At 47.3% G+C, this 23640-nt stretch overlaps 1 protein-coding gene across 4 annotated transcripts in view; it reads right to left on the bottom strand.

Annotated features, from left to right (window-relative positions):
* Positions 1-16148: 16148 nt before the first annotated feature.
* Positions 16149-23640, bottom strand: part of ALDH18A1 (aldehyde dehydrogenase 18 family member A1) — a 39780-nt gene continuing 32288 nt past the window's right edge. For all 4 annotated transcript variants that reach the window (XM_037050865.1, XM_037050864.1, XM_037050867.1 and 1 more), the window contains exons 14-18: positions 22814-23009; positions 22591-22712; positions 20663-20849; positions 19559-19654; positions 16149-17184 (exon numbers count right to left, since the gene is read on the bottom strand). In XM_037050865.1, coding sequence (XP_036906760.1) covers positions 17003-17184; positions 19559-19654; positions 20663-20849; positions 22591-22712; positions 22814-23009 — 783 coding nt within the window. In that variant the 3' untranslated portion in view covers positions 16149-17002. The remainder of the gene's footprint in view (positions 17185-19558; positions 19655-20662; positions 20850-22590; positions 22713-22813; positions 23010-23640) is intronic.

Genomic DNA, 23640 nt, shown 5'->3' with positions numbered 1-23640 from the left:
TCCACTTGGTTAAAGTGATTAATTATGGCGCAGACACCCCACCCAAGCGCTCTCGTCTGAGAACTCCAGAGACACACTGGCTGAGCACTTCTGCAAGTCGCCTGAGACGTCCCCCAGTGCCGGCTGCCAGGGTGTCTGGAGCCATCCTAAGTCCTTCCTTGCCTAAATCTTCTTTGTTGATCTCCTCATTCAATTAGGGGATACACTCAGTAGCCTTCACAAAATTATTTTTTATTAGTTTGAGCTAGCCTAAGGCAGTTTCTGTTGTCTTCATGCATGCGCGCGCACACACACACACACACACACACACACACACACAAACCCTCATCTAAAACTACTGTAAGAAGGAGCTCTGGATAAGGAGCCACAGCGCCTGGATCCATCCCTTTCCCTCTGACACTCCCATCCCTGTCATCACATCTTTAAACTCTGGGCTTACTAATATCTGCCTATAACTAGAGCTGAAGCAGTAAGGTGAAATAAAAATAATGATAAAAAATAATAATGCTAACAATAATACCTATCACTACTTTTTGCCCTTTGTATACCAGGAACTGTGTTAAATGTTCTGCATAAATTATTTTATTGAATCTAATGCTCAAAAACAGCCCTGGGTTTGTTGGGATGCTTTTGACTCTACATAGAGAAACCCTAAACTCAAAATAGTTTAAACATAAGGAAATGAGTTATTTATATGTAACAAGAAGTTCTCAGTGAGGGAAGCTTCAGGGCCGGTCAAATTAGAGGCTTGGTGATATCGTCAGGGACCCAGGTTCTTTCCCTCTCTTTGCTCCGTTGGCTTGGGCTCCTTGTGACTGCAAAGCAGCTGCTCCATTTCCAGGCATGCAACCGAACATGGCACTGTTTAGCAGAGGGACGGTCTCTTCCTTGTGTCTCTTTTTGAAGCACAAGAAAAGCTCTCCTAGGGACTTCCGCCAAGATGGAGGCATAGGTGGAAACACTGTGCCTTCTCCCACAACCAAGTTTGGATACAACAAAAGTTTTGGAGAACTAAGACACACCCAGAGACCAGAAAACCAAATTATACGGAAGTCCGACAGCTACGAACCGTTCAACGAGGACGGTAAGAGAGGTGGAGCCAGCAGCGGAGCTGGGTCGGGCAGAACAGACCGAGGAGCGCAGGCAGCCCAGAACTAGTCGGGGTGCGGAACAGACTGACCAAGGTCGCACATTCGCGCGCAGTGAGACAGACCACGCAGGTCCCAGGGGGCAAACCCAGTGGTGGAGGGCTGACAGCGGTGGCACACTCGCGTGCCGTGGACCTGGTGACGGTGGTGGCTGCGGTGCAGGTGGGGGTCAAGGCAGCAGGCGTCGGAGGGAAGCCATTGTCCCTCTTTGACCCTGCCCCCACATACAACGTCACAACCCAGCGACTGAGTTGCCCTGCTCTGGTGAAAACCTAGGGCTCCGATCCTGCTGCTTAACCAGGCATGAACAGCCCAAAAGATGGTGCAAGAACTCAAAGTCCCAGAGCCAATAACTCTAAGCGACCAACAGATTGCCAGCCTCTCAGAAGCCCAATTTAAGACACTATTTATCAGGATGCTCACAGAATTGGTAGAGTACAGTCACAAATTAGAGGAACATATGAAGGCTAAACTAATTGAAATGAAGGGAGATGTCCAGGAAACCAATAGCGATGGAAAGGAAACTGGGACTCAAATCAATGGAATGGACCAGAAGGAAGAACGAAACATCCGACCAGAAAGGAATGAAGAAATGAGAATTCAAAAAAATGAGGAGAGGCTTAGGAACCTCCAGGACATCTTTAAACGTTCCAACATCCGGATTATAGGGGTACCAGAAGGGGGAAAGAAACAGCCACGAGTGGAAAACTTATTTGAACAAATAATAAAGGAGAACTTCCCCAGTCTGGCAAAGGAAATAGACTTCCAGGAAATCCAGGAAGCTCAGAGAGTCCCAAAGAAGTTGGACCCAAGAAGGAACACACCAAGGCACATCATAATTACATTAGCCAAGACTAAAATGAAGGAGAGAATCCTAGAAGCAGCAAGGGATAAGGGGACAGTCACCTACAAAGGAGTACCCATCAGACTGTCAGCGGATTTCTCAAAAGAGACCTTACAGGCAAGAAGGGGCTGGAAAGAAGTATTCCAAGTCATGAAATCCAAAGACCTACAGCCAAGATTGCTTTATCCAGCAAAACTTTCATTTAGAATGGAAGGACAGATAAAGTGCTTCTCAGATAAGGTCAAGTTCAAGGAGTTCATCATCACCAAGCCCTTATTATATGAAATGCTAAAGGGACTTATATAAGAAAGAGATGATGAAAAATATGAACAGTGAAAGGACAGCAAACACACAGTTATTAACAACCACACCTAAAACAAAAGCAAACCAAGAGGACAGCTAGATCAGGAGTGGAACCATAGAAATGAAGAACACATGGAGGGTTAGAAACAGGGGGGTGGGAGGAGGAGAAGGGGGGAGAAGGCACAGAAAATAGCATAGATGGTAGGTAGAAAATAGATAGGGGGAGGGTGAGAATAGTGGGGGAAATATAGAACCTAAAGAAATTGAGACACGTGGTTATAAACTAAGGGGGGGAGAATAGTGGGGGAGGGAGTGTGCAGGGTGGAGGGGAATGAAGGGGGGGAATAGGACAACTGTAATGGTATAATCAATAAAATATATTTTAAAAAAAAGAAAAAAAAGAAAAGCTCTCCTAGAAGCCTCCAGCTGCTCACCTGTCCCATCTCTGTGGCCAGGACTGGGTCATACACTTACACTTCACCCAACCATTGAGCAGGGAGTAGGATTACTGCCAAGGGTGATTCACCTCTGAGTTGAGAGGGGCAGAGGGGAAACACTGAAGAGAAACAATGAGGTCTTTACCAGCAAAGAAGGGAGAACACTGTTAGGTTGTTAAAAGCATCCGCTACAGACCTCGTCTGATACACAGGAGAGGTAAAGTGACTTTGCCCAAGGAAAAACAACTAGTTAACGGCAGATGTGGGATCTCTTAACCTGTACTCTGGGAGGCAGTTAATCGTCACTAGATCCTTTTTCCTTTGAGGAATTCAAGGCACTAAGGCCATCCTGGGTGTTCCATGAGAAGAACTGGTGTGGGAGCTGCCAGCCACCAGATTAAAGAGACCAAGCAACAGAGCAAACCTTATTCGGTTTCTTCCCCGATGGGGAATCTCTTTACTCCATTTAGAGGGAATTTAGAACAATCTAAACTCAGCAAACAGACTTCACTGCCAGATCTCTGGCTTTCCAAGTGAGCACCACACGTGAATAAACACCCCTTCCTTTCTATGTCCTTCCAGTTTTCCTCTTATCCTCTTATTGCCCCGTTCGGGGAATTCCTTCTCCCTAACTTCAGTCATTTGGTTCTGGTGGGAACTTTCAACGACAATGTCATGGGGTGACGTCCAAACAGTTGACAGATGGGAAAGCACAGATACCACCCAGTCAGAAGGGTCACTGGCAGCGGTGGCAAAGCAGGAGGGGGGCGCCCCTGGCTGGACCAGCAAATGACCAGCTTTAGTTGGTGGATCTCAGGGAAGTCCCAGTGCCAGGAAAGGCCAGGGGGCCCTGGAGGGGGAGGGGAGGGAACTCAGGAGGCTTGGGCCAATGGCTATTTACCAACTGGCATGGAAACTCTTCATTCGTGAGTTTTAGATGTTGCATGTATTGGTTCTAGAATGTCTGTTTGATCTTTTCTGTATAGATTCCAGTTCTTTATTGACTTTTTAAAAATCTTTTTATATTAGTGTTCTTTTCCTCTATTTTCTTTAATATGTTTATAATACTTATTATAAAGTCCTTGTCTACTGACTCAAATATCAGAATCATTTATAGATCTGCTTCCATTGTCTGCTTTTCCTCTTACTTATTACTCATATTTTCCTGATCTTTGCAACGTCTTATAACTGTATAAAACAACCTTAGGGTTTGCGGACGATGTTATTTTTGTCAAGTGATGACTCTTTTTTTCTTCTGTTAGCAGATGGGGTGAGGGACCGATCACCTCCAGCCCGTCAGGGACCTAGGGGCACTGGGGCTGGATGCAGTTTTATTGGTCCCCGTCCAACCCTGAGTCATTTTGTGCCTCAGGGGAGCCCGCTCAAGCTGTTGGTTGTCAGACTGCCGGGTCTTCTCAACCCTGAAAGCCGATGGAGGATTCAGTTCTGTTCTTTCATCGCTTGCCCCACAGTTCCCAATCTTAGCAAATGTCTTGAGGGGGGATACCCGTTGTATGTCTGATGCGGTCCTTCTCCCTCCAACAGGATTTTGTTTCTCACACAGTACAAGTCAGCAGGAAATTTCCCTCTGCTGTTAGACATGCCCAGCCCAGCCTCTCCTGCTCCACCCCAGAATTTGGCAAGTGTCCCATGGGAAAACGGACCACGAGTTTGGAACACCTCTAGATTCCAATGCTACACTCCTCCAGCGCACTTCCATCATCAGACCCCCTACTAGTCTCTCTTTGTCCCTGTAATGACCTTATGCCCAGCCCTGACCAGTGTGGCTCAGTTGGTTGGGCATCATCCTGCAAAGTGAAAGGTCACAGGCTTGATTACCGGTCAGGGCACATGCTTGGGTTGCAGGTTCAGTCCTGGACAGGAGCATACAAGAGGCAACCGATTAATGTTTCTCTCTCATATTGATGTTTCTCTCCCTTTCTTTCTCCCTCCCTTCCTCTTTCTCTAAAAATAAATAATAAAACCTTTATTTTTAAAAAAAGACCTTAGGTCTAAGCCAAACTCTATCTTAGGCTGCCCCCAGATTTGGCAAACACCCCCAGGGAAGAAAATGACCAGATTATCAGCTGGTTGATAAAGGACTCTCTCCTCTCCAGAGTTTTAGTTCATTAGTCCTCACTGCTGCCACAACAACCAATGTCTTTAAAAATATGACTGTAAAACTTACCCAGGTTTTCTAGTTATTTCAGCAGGGATATTGGGTTGTTGTTACATACCACACCTATCCAGGAGAAGTCCTATGAATTTATTGCAAGATGTAACCACAATAAGGGCTTGCAGGTGTGACCTGGAATGTCAGGGTATGCAGCATGATACATGGCTGAATGAACCCAGTCCTGCCATGGCCCTCCTCTCTGTGTGACTACAGTGAGGGCAGGGGGCTCAGATAGACCACCCAGAGTCCTTCTGCACGGCAACTGGGAGCCAAGAATGCTTTTGTATTTGCAGTGGGTGTGAAGTGGGACAAAGCTCCGAGAGTAAGTCTGGAGCTTCCACCAGTTATGTCCCATCCTTATGAGGAAGCCAGGCTCCAGTAGGAGGGACTTAAACCCTCACATAGAAAGAAGGGGTGTAGGAGTATGCAGGGCATGGACGTTGGGGTCCCTGATTCCTGTCATTCTTGCTTACCTTGGTAAGCCATGGCTTGCTCCTTTTTTTTTTTGCCTGAGCTGCTTCCAGCCTCCTGAGACCCTGAGAGGCTGGGTGAGCTCTCTCTCTCTTTATATATATAATTCATATATATATATATGAATGACAGCAGTTATCATATATATGCCCTTGGGCTTTCTGAGATACCCTGTGCATAAAATACATTATCCTTTTCCTCTTAAGCGAAGTGGAGGTGGTTTATGTTACTTGTAACTCAGAGAGTCTTAAATAAGACTGCTCCTATAGAGGTGGGCAGGTTTAGAAGGGCCTGGTGAAGTTATCTCCCTTGGTGCACGGAAGGATGGTGGTGCTGCTGAGACCTCTGCTTTGGATCATGAGTCCTCACCCTAAAGAGAGGTGGATGCTTCAGGATTCCGGACACTGTGCCTGCTGTGGGCGGAACTGCAGACTTGTCTAAGAAGAAGTCTGTGCCCAAAGCCGTGTTGTTTCACTGGACTCCAGTTGGGAACCTGCATCCTCACTCTCGATGATGCTATTCATAGGTGGGGGGAGTGGAAACAGGGAAATTCATATGTTTACATATTTTATCCACTCCTGGGTCTCCCAACTTGCAGATGAGCCTGAAGTTTACACCGGAGGGTAAACAAGATAGCTATTTGGACATCACACACCACTTTGCCAGTTTCCGTTCTCTTGAATTATTTAACATCTAATTGTCTGCATGGAAACAGAACCTGGAGACACAGACAGTGATGCAGCCTTATTTGTGAGTTAGAGAAGGAAAACCAGAGTTTGGAGAAGTACCGGGAGCAGAAACACCTCATGGCTTTCTGATGCCTTCCAGCGAAGTGGGTGAAACGGGATCAGCAACAGACAGAGCGCAGGCTGGAGGCTCTCCCTGGCACTACCAGTGCGGTCTCCCCTCTGAGGCCACACTCCCCAGGCAGGCAGAGGCCTGGGTTCCCGTCTGGACTTTCCCGTGAGCCTTGATTTTTCATCGGCAAAAGGCAGGCTGCAAAGAGGGGTGGGATGGAAAAACAAGTTTCTCTTTTGACTTAAAAGATTGTTATCACAAACTTTATTTTCACCATCGTACCAAGAATTTCCCATAGGAATAAAAATTAGTAACTCTGAAAATAAGAAAAAAATTGTCTAAAAATAATTCAGGCAGTAAAACAGGAACTCTGGAAAACTTAGAATATAACAACAAATAAAACCTACTAGCAGTCTCATTTCTCAGTAAAGATTACTCATGATATTTTGATACGTTTTCTTCCAGTCTTTTTTCTAACCATATATCTATTATAGTATTGAGAAACAGAAATTATACTTCTTTTATGGTCTAGTTTTTTCAATCCAACATTTTGTGTGAGCCTCTACCCCATGTCAGTACTCATTTAAAACAAGATTTTTAATGGCTGTTTTCGAATAGTTCACTGTAAAGAGATACATAATTCAAATATTATTAATTAGGATTCAGTGGGTTCAGCCTGATTTCACACTAAAATCTAATCAGGATACTATGAAGGATGCGGATATGGACACAGTCACAGACCAGCTGGTACGGACACAGTCACAGACCAAAAGAGAAGACGAGGAGCGGACCCGGAAGCAACCCCTCCTACGGGGACCATTTCCTGCTGTGCGGTGAGTGCGCACTGGGGGCCCGTGAGCAGGCGGTGAGAGAAAGGGAGCCATGGGTGGGTGGGCAATCAAGGGGAGGGTATGTGTAAGCATGCAGGTGAGGGTGCGTGAGTGGGGAGCAGATCCCAGAAAATTCATGACTCTCATCGCAGAACTTGCTTATAACTGCAATCATGCCATCCACAGGCTGTCACGCCACATGGCACCTTTACACTCACATCCCTTCCATTTCTCTAAGTACCCTTTTCCCTTTTACATAGCTGAAACAGAAAGTATGAATATTTTTATTAGCTGTTGTTTTTCCATTTGATTCGTATGAGTTTAGGATAGAGGAAAAGGAGCTGCACATCAGTACAAAAAGACAGCTCATTTACTAGTTAGGGGCCTGTGTACACCACTGATTTAAACGTGGTTTGAAATTTGTAGAAAATCGGGCCATTTCCAACAAATAATTTTCGGGACAGGGAATGAAGCAGGAGGTAGGCACACAAAGTGTGCACAGCCAATGCCTCCCTCTTCCTCTGAGGCCACCAGGGGAGGGGTAGGGGTAAGTAAAGGCATGTCAGGGAAAGTTGGAGAAGCATCCACACCTGCTCTTTGTATCAAGTGTCTAGAGACTCTCTAAATAATTCAGGTGCGGTTGGCTCCCTCCAGGGGCAGGTGTTGAGGAGAGTTTCCAGACAAGCGTCTCCTCTTGCAAAACTGGAGCAGACAGAGGATCTGATTACTTGAAAAGGGGTCCAGTTAGTAGCTATGACAACTTCGTTCTTTAGCCTTATTTACAGCTTGCCTTGGACTAAGCAGGTACAGGAAGCTTCTGGGAAAATATTGTTACTGCTGGTGGTTAAGAGCATGGACGCCCAGCTGTCTCGGTTCTAATCCAAGTTCTGCCCCTTCCAACTGTGTGGCCTTGGGCAATTTACTCAACCTCGCTGATCCTGACTTTGTGAACCTGTAAAATAGGGATAACAATGTCCTCAAACTGTTGTGGCATAAGGCTTTTATTTTAGTGCCTGGATATGATAGATATCTCTTAAGAGAGAGATATCTAACTGTCCCCACCTGATTTTCTAAGAATAGATGTTCGGTTTTTAAATAAAAGAGCAAAATCCAGAACCAAGAGAAAGCTATTTCTTAGAGCAGAATAAGTAACAGCAGCTAACAGTTATCGAAGGTTTATCACAGGCTGGATGTTGTGCTGAGTGCTTTACCTAAAATAACACAAAGCCCATTTATGGGCAAGCATTACCGAAGTTCAGGGAACCTGAGACTTCCCCCAGGTCAAACAGCTAGTGGCGGTGGAATCAAGGTCCAAACCCTGTTCTGCCTCTAATCTCAGAAAAGGCCTGTGTTCTTCCCTCTGGGTGAATGGGTCCCTGAAGCTGTGTCTGTGCCAGCGCTGTCCCGGTGAGCAGGCTGAGGAGGCTGCTGGGTTGCAGGCAGGCTGAGGAGGCTGCTGGGTTGCAGGCGCTGGGACTTGAGGCTGACATTCTTAGGTCTATGGGCCCAGGCTGCCCCCTAGTGTGGGAAGAATCTTAAGACAAGATGGAGTAAAGAGTGAGTTGCTTTTCTTCTGAGGTTGTAGTGAACTCTTCTCCCTTCCAGCCTGGATCAGATCTGCCTGGTTTGGTACCTTCCCATTGTCCAAAGGATTTCTCCTAGGAATAAGGGTAAAGTGGGTGGTAAAGACTGGGAGGTAAGGAGAAATGTCTGGGGGAGTAGAGCCGCAATTCTCAGACAGGTTAAGCTTCGAACCACTGGGTAAGGGGAATGTCTATTCTTGCCAGCACACAGCACTTAATAAGTAATAAGTGCTCACTGAATACAGAATGAAGCCTTCAATCTCATTCTCATTAAAGGGAGTCCTGCCAGTAAGAGTGGTTATGAAGTTACTCACTGACTTCTGCTGGAAGCACTAGCAGAAAAGACATTGTGACAAGTAACCCACCGTCCACTCCAGCAGACAGACTCCAAGGGCATGTTCACGTTCACAACTAGGTGAGAACCACGACAGAAATAAGTTGGGGTCAGCGAAGACATATGATCGTTTTAGGTTGCCACCTTCACTCCCCCACACCTTCCTAATTCTGCCCAAGTAGTCCATTTCAATACGCAATCCATAGGCACCATATGGAAACAATCTAACTGTTCGTCAGTAGCTGAATGGATAAAGAAAATGTGGAATATACATAGATAAGTGAACAGTATTCCACCATAAAAAGAAAGGAACTGTACTATTTGAGACAACATGGATGAACCTAGAGGACATTACACTAGGTGACACATTTCAGACAGAGACAAATACAATCTCTCTTATATGTGGAATCCTAAACATACACACACAGCAAACCAAGCTCACAGACAGAAAACAGACGGTGGCACCAGAGGGGGGGGTGCGGGTGAAATGGGTGGGGGTGGTCACACAGCACAAACTCCCTGTTCTGAAATAAGCAAGTCCAGGGGATTTAATGGACGGCGTGGGGGCTATATGTGATAATTCTGTATTGCGTCTTTAAAAGCTGCTAGGCATTGATCTTTAAAGTTTTCATCACAACTTCCGCCAAGATGGAGGCATAGGTGGAAACACTGTGCCTTCTCCCACAACCAAGTTTGGATACAACAAAAGTTTTGGAGAACTAAGACACACCCAGAGACCAGAAAACGGAAATATACGGAAGTCCGGCAGCTACAAACCATTCAACGAGGACGGTAAGAGAGGCAGAGCCAGCAGCGGAGCTGGGTCGGGCAGAACAGACCGAGGAGCGCAGGCAGCCCAAAACTAGTCGGGGTGCGGAACAGACTGACCAAGGTCGCACATTCCCGCACAGTGAGACGGACCACGCAGGTCCCAGGGGGCAAACCCAGTGCGGAGGGCTGACAGCGGTGGCACACTCGAGTACAGTGGAGCAAGGCATGTGGGCCAGGTCATGGTGGTGGCTGGGGTGCTGGTGGGGATCGTGGCAGCAGGTGGCGGAGGGAAGCCATTGTCCCTCTTTGATCCCGCCCCCACAAACGTCACAACCCAGTGACTGAGTTGCCCTGCTCTGGTGAAAACCTAGGGCTCCGATCCTGCTACTTAACCAGGCATGAACAACCCAAAAGATGGTGCAAGAACTCAAAGTCCCAGAGCCAATAACTCTAAGCGACCAACAGATTGCCAGCCACTCAGAAGCCCAATTTAAGACACTATTTATCAGGATGCTCACAGAATTGGTAGAGTACAGTCACAAATTAGAGGAACATATGAAGGCTAAACTAATTGAAATGAAGGGAGATGTCCAGGAAACCAATAGCGATGGAAAGGAAACTGGGACTCAACTCAATGGAATGGACCAGAAGGAAGAATGAAACATCCGACCAGAAAGGAATGAAGAAATGAGAATTCAAAACAATGAGGAGAGGCTTAGGAACCTCCAGGACATCTTTAAATGTTCCAACATCCGGATTATAGGGGTACCAGAAGGGGGAAAGAAACAGCCACGAGTGGAACACTTATTTGAACAAATAATAAAGGAGAACTTCCCCAGTCTGGCAAAGGAAATAGACTTCCAGGAAATCCAGGATGCTCAGAGAGTGCCAAAGAAGTTGGACCCATGAAGGAACACACCAAGGCACATCATCATTACATTAGCCAAGACTAAAATGAAGGAGAGAATCCTAGAAGCAGCAAGGGATAAGGGGACAGTCACCTACAAAGGAGTACCCATCAGACTGTCAGCGGATTTCTCAAAAGAGACCTTACAGGCAAGAAGGGGCTGGAAAGAAGTATTCCAAGTCATGAAATCCAAACACCTACAGCCAAGACTGCTTTATCCAGCAAAACTTTCATTTAGAATGGAAGGACAGATAAAGTGCTTCTCAGATAAGGTCAAGTTCAAGGAGTTCATCATCACCAAGCCCTTATTATATGAAATGCTAAAGGGACTTATATAAGAAAGAGATGATGAAAAATATGAACAGTGAAAGGACAGCAAACTCACAGTTATTAACAACCACACCTAAAACAAAAGCAAACCAAGAGGACAGCTAGATCAGGAGTGGAACCATAGAAATGAAGAACACATGGAGGGTTAGAAACAGGGGGGTGGGAGGAGGAGAAGGGGGGAGAAGGCACAGAAAATAGCATAGATGGTAGGTAGAAAATAGATAGGGGGAGGGTGAGAATAGTGGGGGAAATATAGAACCTAAAGAAATTGAGACACGTGGTTATAAACTAAGGGGGGGAGAATAGTGGGGGAGGGAGTGTGCAGGGTGGAGGGGAATGAAGGGGGGGAATAGAACAACTGTAATGGTATAATCAATAAAATATATTTTTAAAAAATCTTTAAAAATAAGTTTTCATCACAAGAAAAAAATTATAACTCTGTACGGTGACAGATGTTAACTAGACTTATTGTGATATCATTTCACAGTATATACAAATATCAAGTCATTGTGTTGCACACCCAAAACTAACAGAATGGTGCGTGTTGGTTAAACCTCAACAAAAATGCATCGATCACTTAGCACCTGCACGAGCATTGCTCCTAGCTGCACTCAGTGGGGAATATAACGACAGATACACCAGGCGGGTCCCTACTGCTAACTGTGGTGAACATAGATGGAGCTTCTTTCATGACCTAGGCGTCTAACCCATTGCCTGTTTCCCTTCTGATGGGTAGGTGTTAGTCCTCAGTTTTTGACAAAAAGGAAATTGAGGTCCATTCCAGTAAATGGAACTCCACTAAGTTCACACAATTCACAGTCGGCCTTGCAGGTCAGCGTGACTCCCAAATGCATGCTCTTTCCACTGTCGTTCGGCTAATTCTTTGAAACAATAAGATTCCTTTTCTAAAATGCAAGTCCTTCCAAGAGAATTACTCCCATCAATTTAAAAACAGGTGGCTTTCCTCACACTTTTGTTGTTTAGCTGTCTCCAGCCTCATTTCCTGCTGGTCCTTGGTCTGTACCCACTGCTTAGGGCAGGTATACAAGCTGCTCTCTCCTCTCCAAAACCACCCTGGGATTTCACCTTCTCTCCATCTCTTACAGAGCAATTTAGCTTTCCCCGACCCTACTGCAAAACCTGACTTACAAAACCCATCAGTGATCTCAAGGAAATAAAATAACCTTCCAAGAAAATCCACAAGGCCTTATGGGTTATTGTGGCAAATGGTGCCAGAAGCTTACCCGATACTTATCTTTCTTCCTTCCTTATGAAGGGGATCCTGGTTTTTGTTTGGGCAGGAATGTGCTCAGCTGCAAAACCAGATTTCTCAGCCTTCCTTGCAGCTTGAGTGGTCCATGTGGCCACATCAAACAGATCCTTCCCTAACGGCTATATTTAGGACTATAGATCCCACTTCCAGTTCCATGGATCAATTAGGATAATTTTCTTTCTACCCAATTTTCTTCCTCCCTTACCGATTGACTCCTACTTCTTGGAGCGGAAATGTGCCCAGACCCCTTATAGACAGGGCAGGCCACTCACCAGTTCTGGCCAAGCCATTGGTTGGGCCTTCCTGGAAAGTCACTTAGAAGGGGTGGTTGGCACATACGTTTTGCCCAGGGTTCTTTCTCCTCCCTGCTGTCTAGACTGCAGTCCTGATGGTTGGGATGCCACGATCACACGGGGAAAGACCTCAGCCTAGGATGAAAGAGCAGAAACCAAGAGGCCTCTGGGTGCCTGATGACACCATGGAGCCATCCCCTCAGCCAACCTGGGACCCCTACCTCCAGACCTCTTTTTCCATGAGACAAAAATGAACTTCTATCATGTTCCTGCCCTCACTGTTTTCTGTGACATGCAACTCGACTCGACTTCTATATTTACTACAGTGATGGGTTCAGGACAATTTAGTAAGAGTGGGGCTTAGGACTTTTGTTTGCTGGAGGTGGGAGGATAATACTTTTTTTATCCCACTCCAGCACCCAATCCAGTGTGGACAGACTGTTGCTGGCAGACATGGGTCTAGGTCTGTGGTTCTCAGAGTGTGGTTCCTGGATCGATGGTGGCAGCTGCAGCAGCAACTGGAAATTTATTAGAAATGCAAATTCTCGACCCTATTCCAGATCTAATGAATCGGTGATCTGCTTAATAAATGCTACAGGTGGTTCTGAGATTCCAAAGTTCGAAAACTACTGATTTACAGGGATCTACAGCGAGAGCCAGAGCCCTGATCAAACCACACCTGAACTATACCTCTGGACTTCCTCAGTTATGTAAGTGAATAAATACACTTCCTTTCTGTTAAAACTAGTTTGGGGATTTTGTTACTAGTACATGAAAACATATCCACTTTTGCTGCTTTAGGGACACTATCCATACAGGGCACAAAATGCTACCCAGAAACACTTTGTTCCATGTCCTTTTGAGAAGCAGATGTGAGCAGTAATGGCATCAACACCACTGGCCCCTGTGTCAGAAAAGAGAGTTGATTAACAGATTTAAAGCCTTAGCCAGCAAGCTGTCCAGAGGATTTGTCTAAATACTCAAAATCTTTGTGTTTGCCTGGAGATTTGAAAATGAATTTCTAATTCAGAACAGCATACACTGCATGCTCTTTACACCACACTGCAGGACTCCCAGGCAAGTACCTAGAAACCCAGAGTCTTTTGCTTTCCTCCTACCCACTGCTTATCCCCGTAGGCCTGGTCCCCTCAACCAAGTCAAGGTCACTGCTCTTCTTTCAGGCCAAAGATGACATTCACCTGGGCTCCCCCTTCTTTTCCAGGCCCACCATGGGGTTTCTACTGCTCATGCCCTTCTCAGTAGCAGCCACCCACATACTCCAGGTGCTTATGTTTGATGAAACCCAGGGCTCTGTCCCTCCCTGCCCGAGTGGAGGGCAAGGCTGGTCTGGCGACCAGATGAAGCCTGCATGGGAAGACCTGGTTCCTGAAAACTGCCTTGTGAGGAACAGAAGGAACTCCTGCTTTCTTGTAAAGGGAAGAGCCAAGCGCACAGTTGGGCACCTGAAAAACCGTAGCAAGTGACCTTTTCCCATTTGTTGAGTGCTTGCTATGTGCCCCTGCTCTGCCAAGTGTTTAGATCACCACTATGACGTAGGAAGGGTCAATGTCCCCACAAGGAAACTGAGGCTCACAGAAGTCAAGTGAATCGCCCAAAGTCACTGCTTCAGTGGCAGAGCAGACCCTGGAACTCAGCTATATTATCCAAAGTCTTCTAAGGTGAAAGGCATTAAAACCCAACTTCAACTAGTGTAAGCAAAATAGGGAAAGCATTGAATTGATTCCAGGGGTGGACTTTAGGCACAGATGGAACTAGGGGGGCAAAGTTTCTTTCCTCTATTGGATACTTCTTACCTGGTCTCTGCAGTGGAAGGATGGATATTATCAGCCTTGGTCCTTGAGAGTTAGAGCTAACTCCAGAGAAAGTTTCTCATAATACCTGCAGTAAAAATTTGATTCCACCAGCATGCTGTGCAGACAAGTTTAAATCACATGCCCAGCCCTAAAGCAATCACAGTAAGCAGGGAACAGACTTATTGGACCACCACTAAAAATATGAGGTACTGGGACATCAGAATCCCTCCTCTGAATCACACAGATTGAGCAGAATTACTGCAAAATGGAGAGAGGGTTCCATAAAATAAGGGGTAGAGAGCAACTAACACCTATTATAGTCTAGCTCTCAGTTGCCTACTCTGTAAGAATACTTTTGTAATATATGTATGCACTGTATCACTGAGACAATTTGGGCTTCAAGTAACAGAGAACCTAAATCTGAGTAAGCTTGGCTGAATAAGAACACCTGCTATCTTACATAATATCCCAGAGGCTCTCTTTCCTCCTTGGGGGGCAGGTGGGAACCTCGGGGATTGGTGTTTCAGTGGCCTGCGTTGTCAGGAGTTAGCGGCCAGGAAAAGGAAGTAGGACAGGACCGCAAGAGAGAGATTTTAAATTAAAAGGTCCCTCCTCTAGCTAGCCAAGCCAGCAAGCGTGAAGACAGCCGGGGTGGGGTTACTTATGAGGCTGTGGCTGCCTCCTGGCCCTCCTTAAAGGATCTCTTCACTTTTGGTGAACAACAAGAAAGAGAATGCTGGTGGCCCACGGTCTCTGCAGAAATGGACCAAGGCTGAGGTGGCTGCCTGAGGGGAACCGGTCTTGCTGAACAAGGTTTACCCGTGTTTCGAAGAGCAAATCCCACCTCCACCTCTGGTCCTGAGAAGAGCAGCTCCAGTCGGGACTGCACCATAAGCCATTTGGCTGTAGTAACTTCCTGTTTATTCACATGAGCTTCTGCCCCAAACCGGCATATTCACTGCTCCCCAGCCTTGTGTTTCATCCCCAGTCTGGACTTTGCTCCCACCAGTCCTTGCCTGAATGCTCTGCCCACTCCTTCCTTACTCTTGTGTTTTGCTCGGGGCCCAGACCCAAGCCTGCCTCCTCAGTGGAGTCTTCCCCACGGGCCCTGCCTTCTTGGGTCACTTTCTATTTTAGACTCCAGGGCTGTCTGCTGTCTGGTTGTAAGCTGTGGTATTTGCCATACGGTTTCAGGAGGAACTTTATTGCCTTTTCAGGCAAGTTATGACAGAACTCCCCATTCAGAGGACAGGGCAGGCAGGGTAACAGGCCAGACCATGTAAGGGTCTGGACGAGAGGTCAGTTTGGAACTGGCTCGTGATCATGTTCCACACGACACTGTAATTCTCTTACTCATAAAACACCCTCGGGGGTAAGCAGCAGCATGTAAGCGAGTGCTTATTTTATTGGGAGGAACCCCATGAGACAGGAAATCTTTCAACTGCCAACTGTTAGGCACCAGGGCCCTCAGGAACAGGCACTGGATAAGAGGGAGGAAGGAGGGTTAGAGCTGTCCACAACACAGGCGGCCGAGGCAGCGGGGCCACCCAAGTGGACCCTGGGTGGACCTGGCACAGCTGAAGCACGTTCCTGTGGTGTACACCTGACTTCAGGCTGACACCACGCCCTTACTCCTTCAACTCGAGGCCTCATCTCCTCACTCCCAGCTTGAGTCTCTCCCCTGGGCATCTACCCGACTGCCTCTGCTGGCACAGGGGAGGCAGAGAACCCGGCTGTCTCCCAGCCGGCTTCTAGAGGAGACAATGAGTAAAGGCAGAGCTGTGGGGGTTGCGGGGAGGTGGAAACGGAGGACAGGGCAATGGCCAATGGCACACAGGCTTTTCCTAAGAACTTTATTTCTCAAAACAAGGGAAGAATCCAAAGTACTAAAATAATCCTCTAATTTTATTTTGAAGAAAAAGAACAGGATGATATAATAATTCGTATAAAAATTTCAAGCATAATTGTTGTAGACACTTCATCCTGAAATGCGTACCTCCTGTCTGCAGCTCCAGGTTCCAAAGCATCATGGGAACTCTCCCGGACTCAGAGAGCCTGTGAGCGTCTGGAATGCTTGTTTGCATTTACTCCGCAGATAAATACAGAAGATTAACCCTCCCAGTGGAATGGATTCGGTCCACTTTTGAGATTGTTTTTGATGAGAATGCTACAAGAGCTGCCCCTCTTCTAAGTTCTAAACCTTTCCTTTTCAAAGACGACTATGAGTGTAAAAGAAACGGAAGGTGGAAAGACTCCCCGGGTACGGCCGGCTCTCAAGCCACACAAACCCCAAGGGAGACCGTACCTCACGAGGTGGTAAGGTGAGAAGTGGTCACGATTTTTCTGTTGCCTCTTATGTGGGGAAACCACACCCTTCTGTTTCTATTACTACAGAATATTGGACCGTACCAAGCAAAGTCCTTACCTGGAGCAATTAAGCTAAGTCCCTATCCATAACAATTATTTTTTAACTTAAAAAATGAGAAGGAAAAAAGAAAAAAAGTGAGCTGGATTACAGGTCATTAGCCAAGACTGACGTTGCCAAACTGAGCCCAGAAGCCCCGGGGTGCCTTCCACCAGGAAGACCCTCCCAGGATGTGGGAGACAAGACCAGGCTCATCCCCTGAGATCTTAATACAAGTTTGACAGGGTAGATGTTTTGGAACATTCCGGCTCTTCTCCGACTGCTTTCAGTTGGTGTTTCTCTGAGGAACAGGGAGGTTCTCGTGAAGGTACTTTAAACTTCCATGCTCTGAGAAGTCTGAGACCACGTGGTCCTGCCCTCGCAGCAGCCACTTCGTAGTCAGCAGTCCCTCCAGTCCTACTGGTCCCCGAGCGTGGATTCTCGAGGTGCTGATTCCCACTTCGGCTCCTGCAAAAACGCAGGGGTGAGGGTGGGGCTTTCCCCGGGCTCTGCTTCCTGTCTGCACACCTGCCCTCTTGTGCTCCTCACCTAGCCTTCTCCTCCGGTGCCTACTCCTGCACCAGCCCCCTTGGGCCAGCCGGAGTCCCACTGTCCCTGTGTGGAACTGACTGTTGGGAATCACGAGCCCCCTTCTTGAAACAACACGTGGGCCTCTGTTCCACACTTTACTAGAAGTGCTGCCTCTGATATCTGTTTAGTGCCTGGATTGTGTATCACAATTTGACATTTGGGAATTTTTTTTGACATGTATAACAATGTTTAGTACGGAGTTTTGATCTCCCTAAGTACTCCTCAGTCTTAGAAAGTAAGGGACGTGTTCTCAGTACCCCCAGAATTCTTGGCACCTGGGCACTCCTCACACAGTCACTGAATACATGAGAGGGCTCTGCTCATTTCCCTGCCCTCCAGGCTCACCTCCTGATGAGGGACATGCGGGTTTTCCTGGGTTGGCTCCGAGTTCCGCTCCACACACAGTGGAGGCAGGGTTCCCTTGCTTTTCACAACTGTACTGAGCATGTATGATTTACAAGGCCATGGGGACAAAGTGGTGAATCACTGATACAGGTCATCCTTCTGTGGAGCGTGTACTGTGTGGTGATGGAGTGAAGGGTGCTGTGACAGACTGCACGGGTGGGGGGGGTGACACGGGACAGGGTGGTCAGGGAGTACCTCCCTGAGGAGGGGCCTTTCTGCTGAAACCTGAGCAATAGAAGAAGGCAGCCAGGGGAGGGGCAGTGGAGGGTGCTGGGGGCAGAGGGAGGAGCAGGGGCGGAGACCTAAATAGGAGTGAGCCTGGGGTAGTGGCTGAAAAAGAGTGTGAGCACCAGATTCAAACCCTGGTTTAAGTGGCTCTGGGCCCACTCCTTAACTATCTTTTGTGCTTCAGTTCTTTTCATTAAAAAAATGAGGAAAATAATAGAATCCATTCTGTTGAGGTAAATGTGATACTGCATGTGATACATGTAACACATGTGCTGGGAATACAGTAAGTGCTCAGTAAATATTACACATCACTGGTTTTTTTTAAATTTTTTAAAATTTTTTTTCTAATTTATTTATCTTTAGAGAGGAAGGGAAGGAGAGAAGGAGAGAGATGTCAATGTATGGTTGCCTCTCGTGAGTCCCCTGCCGGGAACTGGCCTGCAACCCAGGCATGTGCCCTGACTGGGAATCGAACCGTGATACTCTGGTTCGCAGGCCCGTGCTCAATCCACTGAGCTACACCAGCCAGGGCTACACATCACTGTTATTAGTGCATCTGACTCAGCCAGAGTGTGAGCCTGTGCTCGGAGCTGGGGGTGGAACGACAACAGAGTGGGTGGGTCTCTTGCTTTCCCCCTCATTTGACTTTCACTTAAAAGCTGGGCACCTCAGCCCTTATGCTGCTACTTCTTCTTCAAGATCATGGAATACAAAGTCCAGTGCAAGTGATGTAATAATGAAATCAAAACCCCAACATAACGGGAACAGGGAATTAAAAATAAAGTGTCTACCAACTAAAAATAACTGAGTAAAATTCCCTTTAATAACCTTTAATGATGCTGTAAGAACTACTTCTCTGGGCAGATCATCTATTCAAAAGTTCAGAGGGATTAAAAGGTTTCAAGTGGCTGAAATACTTCTCAAATGTGTCATAAATGCCTTTATTGGAGCTTTGTATAATGGTGCCCCTGAAAACCACAGAGAGTCTGAAAAATCCCGTACTACTGGGGATGGAGGTTTTATTGTTAATGATGGAGGGGGAGAAGGGTGTCTTTCTGAAGCTTTTTAGTTCAGTCTGCTTTAGAAGTACACCTTGCACCTCTGGGTTTAGCTGTTTTTGAGGCTGGCACGTAAGCCCAGCATAGGCATAACACCCGCTTTGGGCCTGTGTGCATGGGGAATGCTTAGTTCTGAGGCAGCCTGGCTGTGTCCTTCTAAAGAAGTGAGTCTGCACCGAAGTGCTCTCAAGGCCCTTGGCAGACACACCTGTCACAACCCGGGTATGGAGCCAGGCCGTGGTGGGAGGGATCCTGGCTCTGGGCTACGTGACTTTGTACAAGTTACTTCACTTCTTTGACTCTCACTTTGGTGCACTCTCAACCCGTGCACAAAAAAGAAAATACAAGTACCTGTCTTCTTAACGTGTGAAATGCTCAGAGCACAGGACTTCTACCAGCTATCATTGTCTCTCCTGTATCCACCCTCCCCCAACTCTGTCTCTATCGTCTCAACCAAGCATGTGACCATAAAGGACAGGTGTCTCCTCCACCCTCACCATGCTCCGTGGACCAGGCAGGGTGCACAGGGACGGCTTTCTCCCACGACCCGTCTTTCTTACCCAGTCCAAAGCGATAGCCGTCAGAGAAGCGAGTGCTGGCGTTCCAGAATACACAGGCACTGTCTACGTGCTGGAGAAAGAACTCTGCTGTCTTCTCTGTGGCATAAAGAGAAGAAACTGAGTCGGGAGGACCCACAGAAAATGCCCCTGCTTCCAGCCACTCACCAGTGACTCACTGGGGTAGGGTCCAGGCCCGTGGAGCTTCCCCGCATGTTAAACATCAAGATTTGTGGCAAATACAAGAGGAAGAAGGCAAATGAGCTTCATCAGTCACTTCTGTGGAGGGGAGTTGCCTGGGTTGGAGCCCAGATCTCCCACGGCAGACGTCCCCTCGGTGCTGCAGCGGCCTGTCTACACTGCTTATTTATAGGCTCTGGGGCCAGAATGCTTAACTTTGAACCCTAAGTTCACACCCACTAGCTCGGTGACCACGGGCAGGTTTCTGAGCCTCTCTGTGCCTCAGTAAAATGGGGACTGACAACATGACCTAGCTCCCAGGGTGGTGGAGGGGATGAGGTGAACTGATGTCCACAGCACACGCATCACAGTCCAGCACACAGGTAAGAGCTCCGTAAATGTCAGCCGTTGTTATTGGTGCTGCTGTGATTCCCCGACAAACTGACGGTCAGTTGCGGGAGGGGGCCATCCTGGCTTCCTGCATCACTCACCGGGCCTCGCAGCCTGACACCCAGGCATGTCTTACAACACACACATGTCTGTGAGGGAATGGATGACTTTGGAGTTGGTTCTGCCCTTAACCTCCTGAAACTCAGTTTCTTCAGCTGTGAAATGGGTGTATTCCAAAAACCTGGGAGGGCTGCTGTGTGGATTAAATAATAACGCCTGTAACGCAGGGTTCATTGTTAAAGCGGAGCTAATTGTGTCTTCCCTGCCTGCCCCTGTGGGACCACTGTCACAGTGTAATGAGGTAACAGATGTGAAAGCACTTGGCAAACCAGCGAATGCAGCCAACACCAGGCATCACCATTAGTCTCTTCAGATTATGTTTTCCCGCAGGCCAAGAGGGACTGAGGGCAGCAGAACCACCTCAGAGACAGAGGCAGAAAGAGCAGACACCAGTGCTTTAAGCACCTGCACACTGACCATTCTCTGTGACGATGACATCCGTGTGGGAGCTGCCGTACTTGTGGATGTGGTCGATGGCATCCTGGACACTGTCCACCACTTCAATACACAATTCCAGGTCCCCGTACTCAGTCCGGAGGGACTTCACTTCAGAGGGGCTGAAGGTCAGATAGGAGGCAAACTTGGGGCCTGCGTGAATTTTCACCTGGAATAGAGGAAGACCAGGGGCAACAACAGAAACACAAGGAAGCAAGTGCACACCTCTTCCCCTAGGATCAAACAGCAGGATGAGCCTGCAGACAATAAGTCTGAGGTTCCTGTGACCTGAAAAGCTAACCTAGTCCTTCTTTTAAAGGCAGCTTGCTTTTGAAAATGCTGACTGACCACAGGCCAGCAATGGGCCTTCAGCAAAACTGGAGCAAGGATTTAAGCAGGGAGCCTCTGAACACTAAAAATGTGCAAGGTAGTCTTGGCTGGTGTGGCTCAGTTAGCTGGAGCATCATCACCTAAATCAAAAGGTCACAGGTTCAATTCCCAGTCAGGGCACATGCCTGGGTTGTGGGTTCAGTCCCTGATCAGGGTGCATATGGAAGGCAACTGATCAATGTTTCTCTCTCTAGAATCAATAGATATATCTTTGGGTGAAAATTTAAACAAATGTGTAAGGCATTTAATGGGGTTAACTGCATAAGCCCCGGACTGCTGGCATTTCATTAACATGAACTCACCTGACTATAAAACCCCCATTCCCTGCATATGGGACCTGGACACTGGGTTCATGGAAGGGTACATGCCACGTGCACACTTCTATCCTTGCACCCTGGAGAAGCCCCGGGTGTGCTTCGGGGGAACAGGACTTGGCTGGCAACCACATTGAACTGTGGCTACTTGCTAAGAGCTCCAACTTTGTCAGTCAGGCCTCCCCCTCGGGTTCAGCTCAGCTCCAGCCACAGAGGCTGCTGCTGCTCCTGCAGTCCAGCCCGGTGTGGTGCCTGGCACACACGGGTACCCGATCACACAGGCCACTAGCACAAAGTAAGGCCCCCAATCAAGTGAGCCTGTGTTCTAACTCCCTTTAATTTGTGGGGTGCATTTTTATTTTCAAAACAATCCTTCGGGTTCTCACTGGGTCCATGCCACTTTTATAAACTCATTGGAGCCTTCCCTTACGGCAAAAAGATGGAAGGGGAGAGACACAAAGCGACCAAGGCCAATGGTCACTTTCTCTACTGCTGGGCTAGTTCACAGAATTCTGAACGGGCACCATGACAGCAGGCATCAAAGCTTAAAATTCATTTTGACAGAAAACTTAAGATTGTCCAAGTCTGTCTGGAAAGCATCTATTTTGTCACAATTAGGAATTTAAGATGGAGCATACATTTACTGTTGGAAATTTACTGGCACTGGCTGTTTAGAACCTTCATGATGTGGTAAGAAAATAATCTCAGAAAAAGAGAATATACAAATTGCTGACTCCCAACTATCACTGCATTAAGTACATTAATATTGGTAATTGAAGATATCTGGGGAAGGGTAGATGCAATAAATTTTTGGTTTGGGAACATTTCTGCACATCTTTTCAAATCGAATCCCACAGGCACGTGTTCAGACACAAACTGTGAACTATGCACCGGAATAAAGGCTGCCACGTGATCTGTCCCACCTTTGAACCCTCCCAGCAGTCACCGAGTTCCACTCTGTAACGAAGCTGCTTGTGGATGGGTTCTTCCGTCTCCTAGACTGTCTGAAGGCAGAGGCCATGTCTTTGTGTCTTACTCATCTCTGTGTACTTGGCACAGACCTTTCTACACAGCAGATGTTCAAAAATATTGCTCCTTGAATGCCTTACACGGTCTGGCAGGTGCCCCTGGTCTAATCCCACAGGCTTCACAGTCTCCACGCGCAAGGCAGAAAGTGATGTATGAATCCCGTGAGACTTGTCTTACCTGCTCCACTCTCAGCATGTCAATGATCTGGTCAAACAGGGGTGTTCTCAGCAGGTCTCGGTGGATTAAAAGAGTCTCCAAAGCGTTACAGGCAGCTGGATATTCACATTTGGAGTCTCTGACTAAAGAAGGAGGACAAAGAATTGTTTCTATTAACATGGCCCAGAGCCGCAGAGGATTTGACGGATGTTTCACCTGTGACAGGGGACCCCGTCCCGCTCACCTAGTCTGGAGGCTTTATCGACACTGGCCTCAGAGTCCACATACATGTGGCAGATCCCTTCACTGTGCCCCATCACTGGGATCCCCTTTGAGGCTTTCTGGATGTCTCTGACCAGCTGGGAAGAGCCACGTGGGATGATTAGATCTATGATTTTGTCTAGTCGGCAAAGATCTTCCACCTCTTCTCTGGTGTTCACCTGAAGGAGGAGAGAATGAAAAGATAAAGAGGATGTCTCCTAGCCCCATGAGATCTAGAAGCAGCAACATCCCCATTACAGGCAAATACCTGCACCTTCTCATAACTACACTGGGCACTGGGAAAAATCACTCCAAAATAAGATTAAGTTCCAATCATGGGAATTGATGCTTTCCAGCAAAAAAACCGCATGGGATGCAGTCTCTGCCTTCTGACAGCTGAGCTGAGTAGGGAAGACAGGGCTAGGACACAACTAGCTATACACCGGGCAGATAATTTTTAACCTTCCAGGAGAGGTATTATAAAGTGCGCCCTCTGGAAGGTGGAGGTACCAATTATGCCAGGGGATGAGCATCTCAAGAGAAAGTGGCTGCTCTGGTGGTTCCCCAGCCACAGCCTGGATGACAGGTTGGGTCTTGCTGGGGAGCCATGGTTTCTCCCAACATCACCAACAGCCTCAGCCTGGGAGGCTGGCCGGACCGACTGAGGTGCTGTGTTAGGACAGTGAAATTATGGGCAACTTTCTGTCTTGATTTCTGATTTTCCCCTTAGTGGTCATGTTACTTACAACAAAAATGCAAATTTACACATACGAAAATATTCATAGCAACTGTAATCTGCATAGTCCAAAG

Source organism: Sturnira hondurensis, unplaced genomic scaffold, assembly GCF_014824575.4.
Source record: "Sturnira hondurensis isolate 20B ecotype Veracruz unplaced genomic scaffold, ASM1482457v3 Scaffold0006849, whole genome shotgun sequence".
Lineage (NCBI taxonomy): Eukaryota > Metazoa > Chordata > Mammalia > Chiroptera > Phyllostomidae > Sturnira > Sturnira hondurensis.
This window is presented reverse-complemented; position numbering and strand designations above follow the sequence as displayed.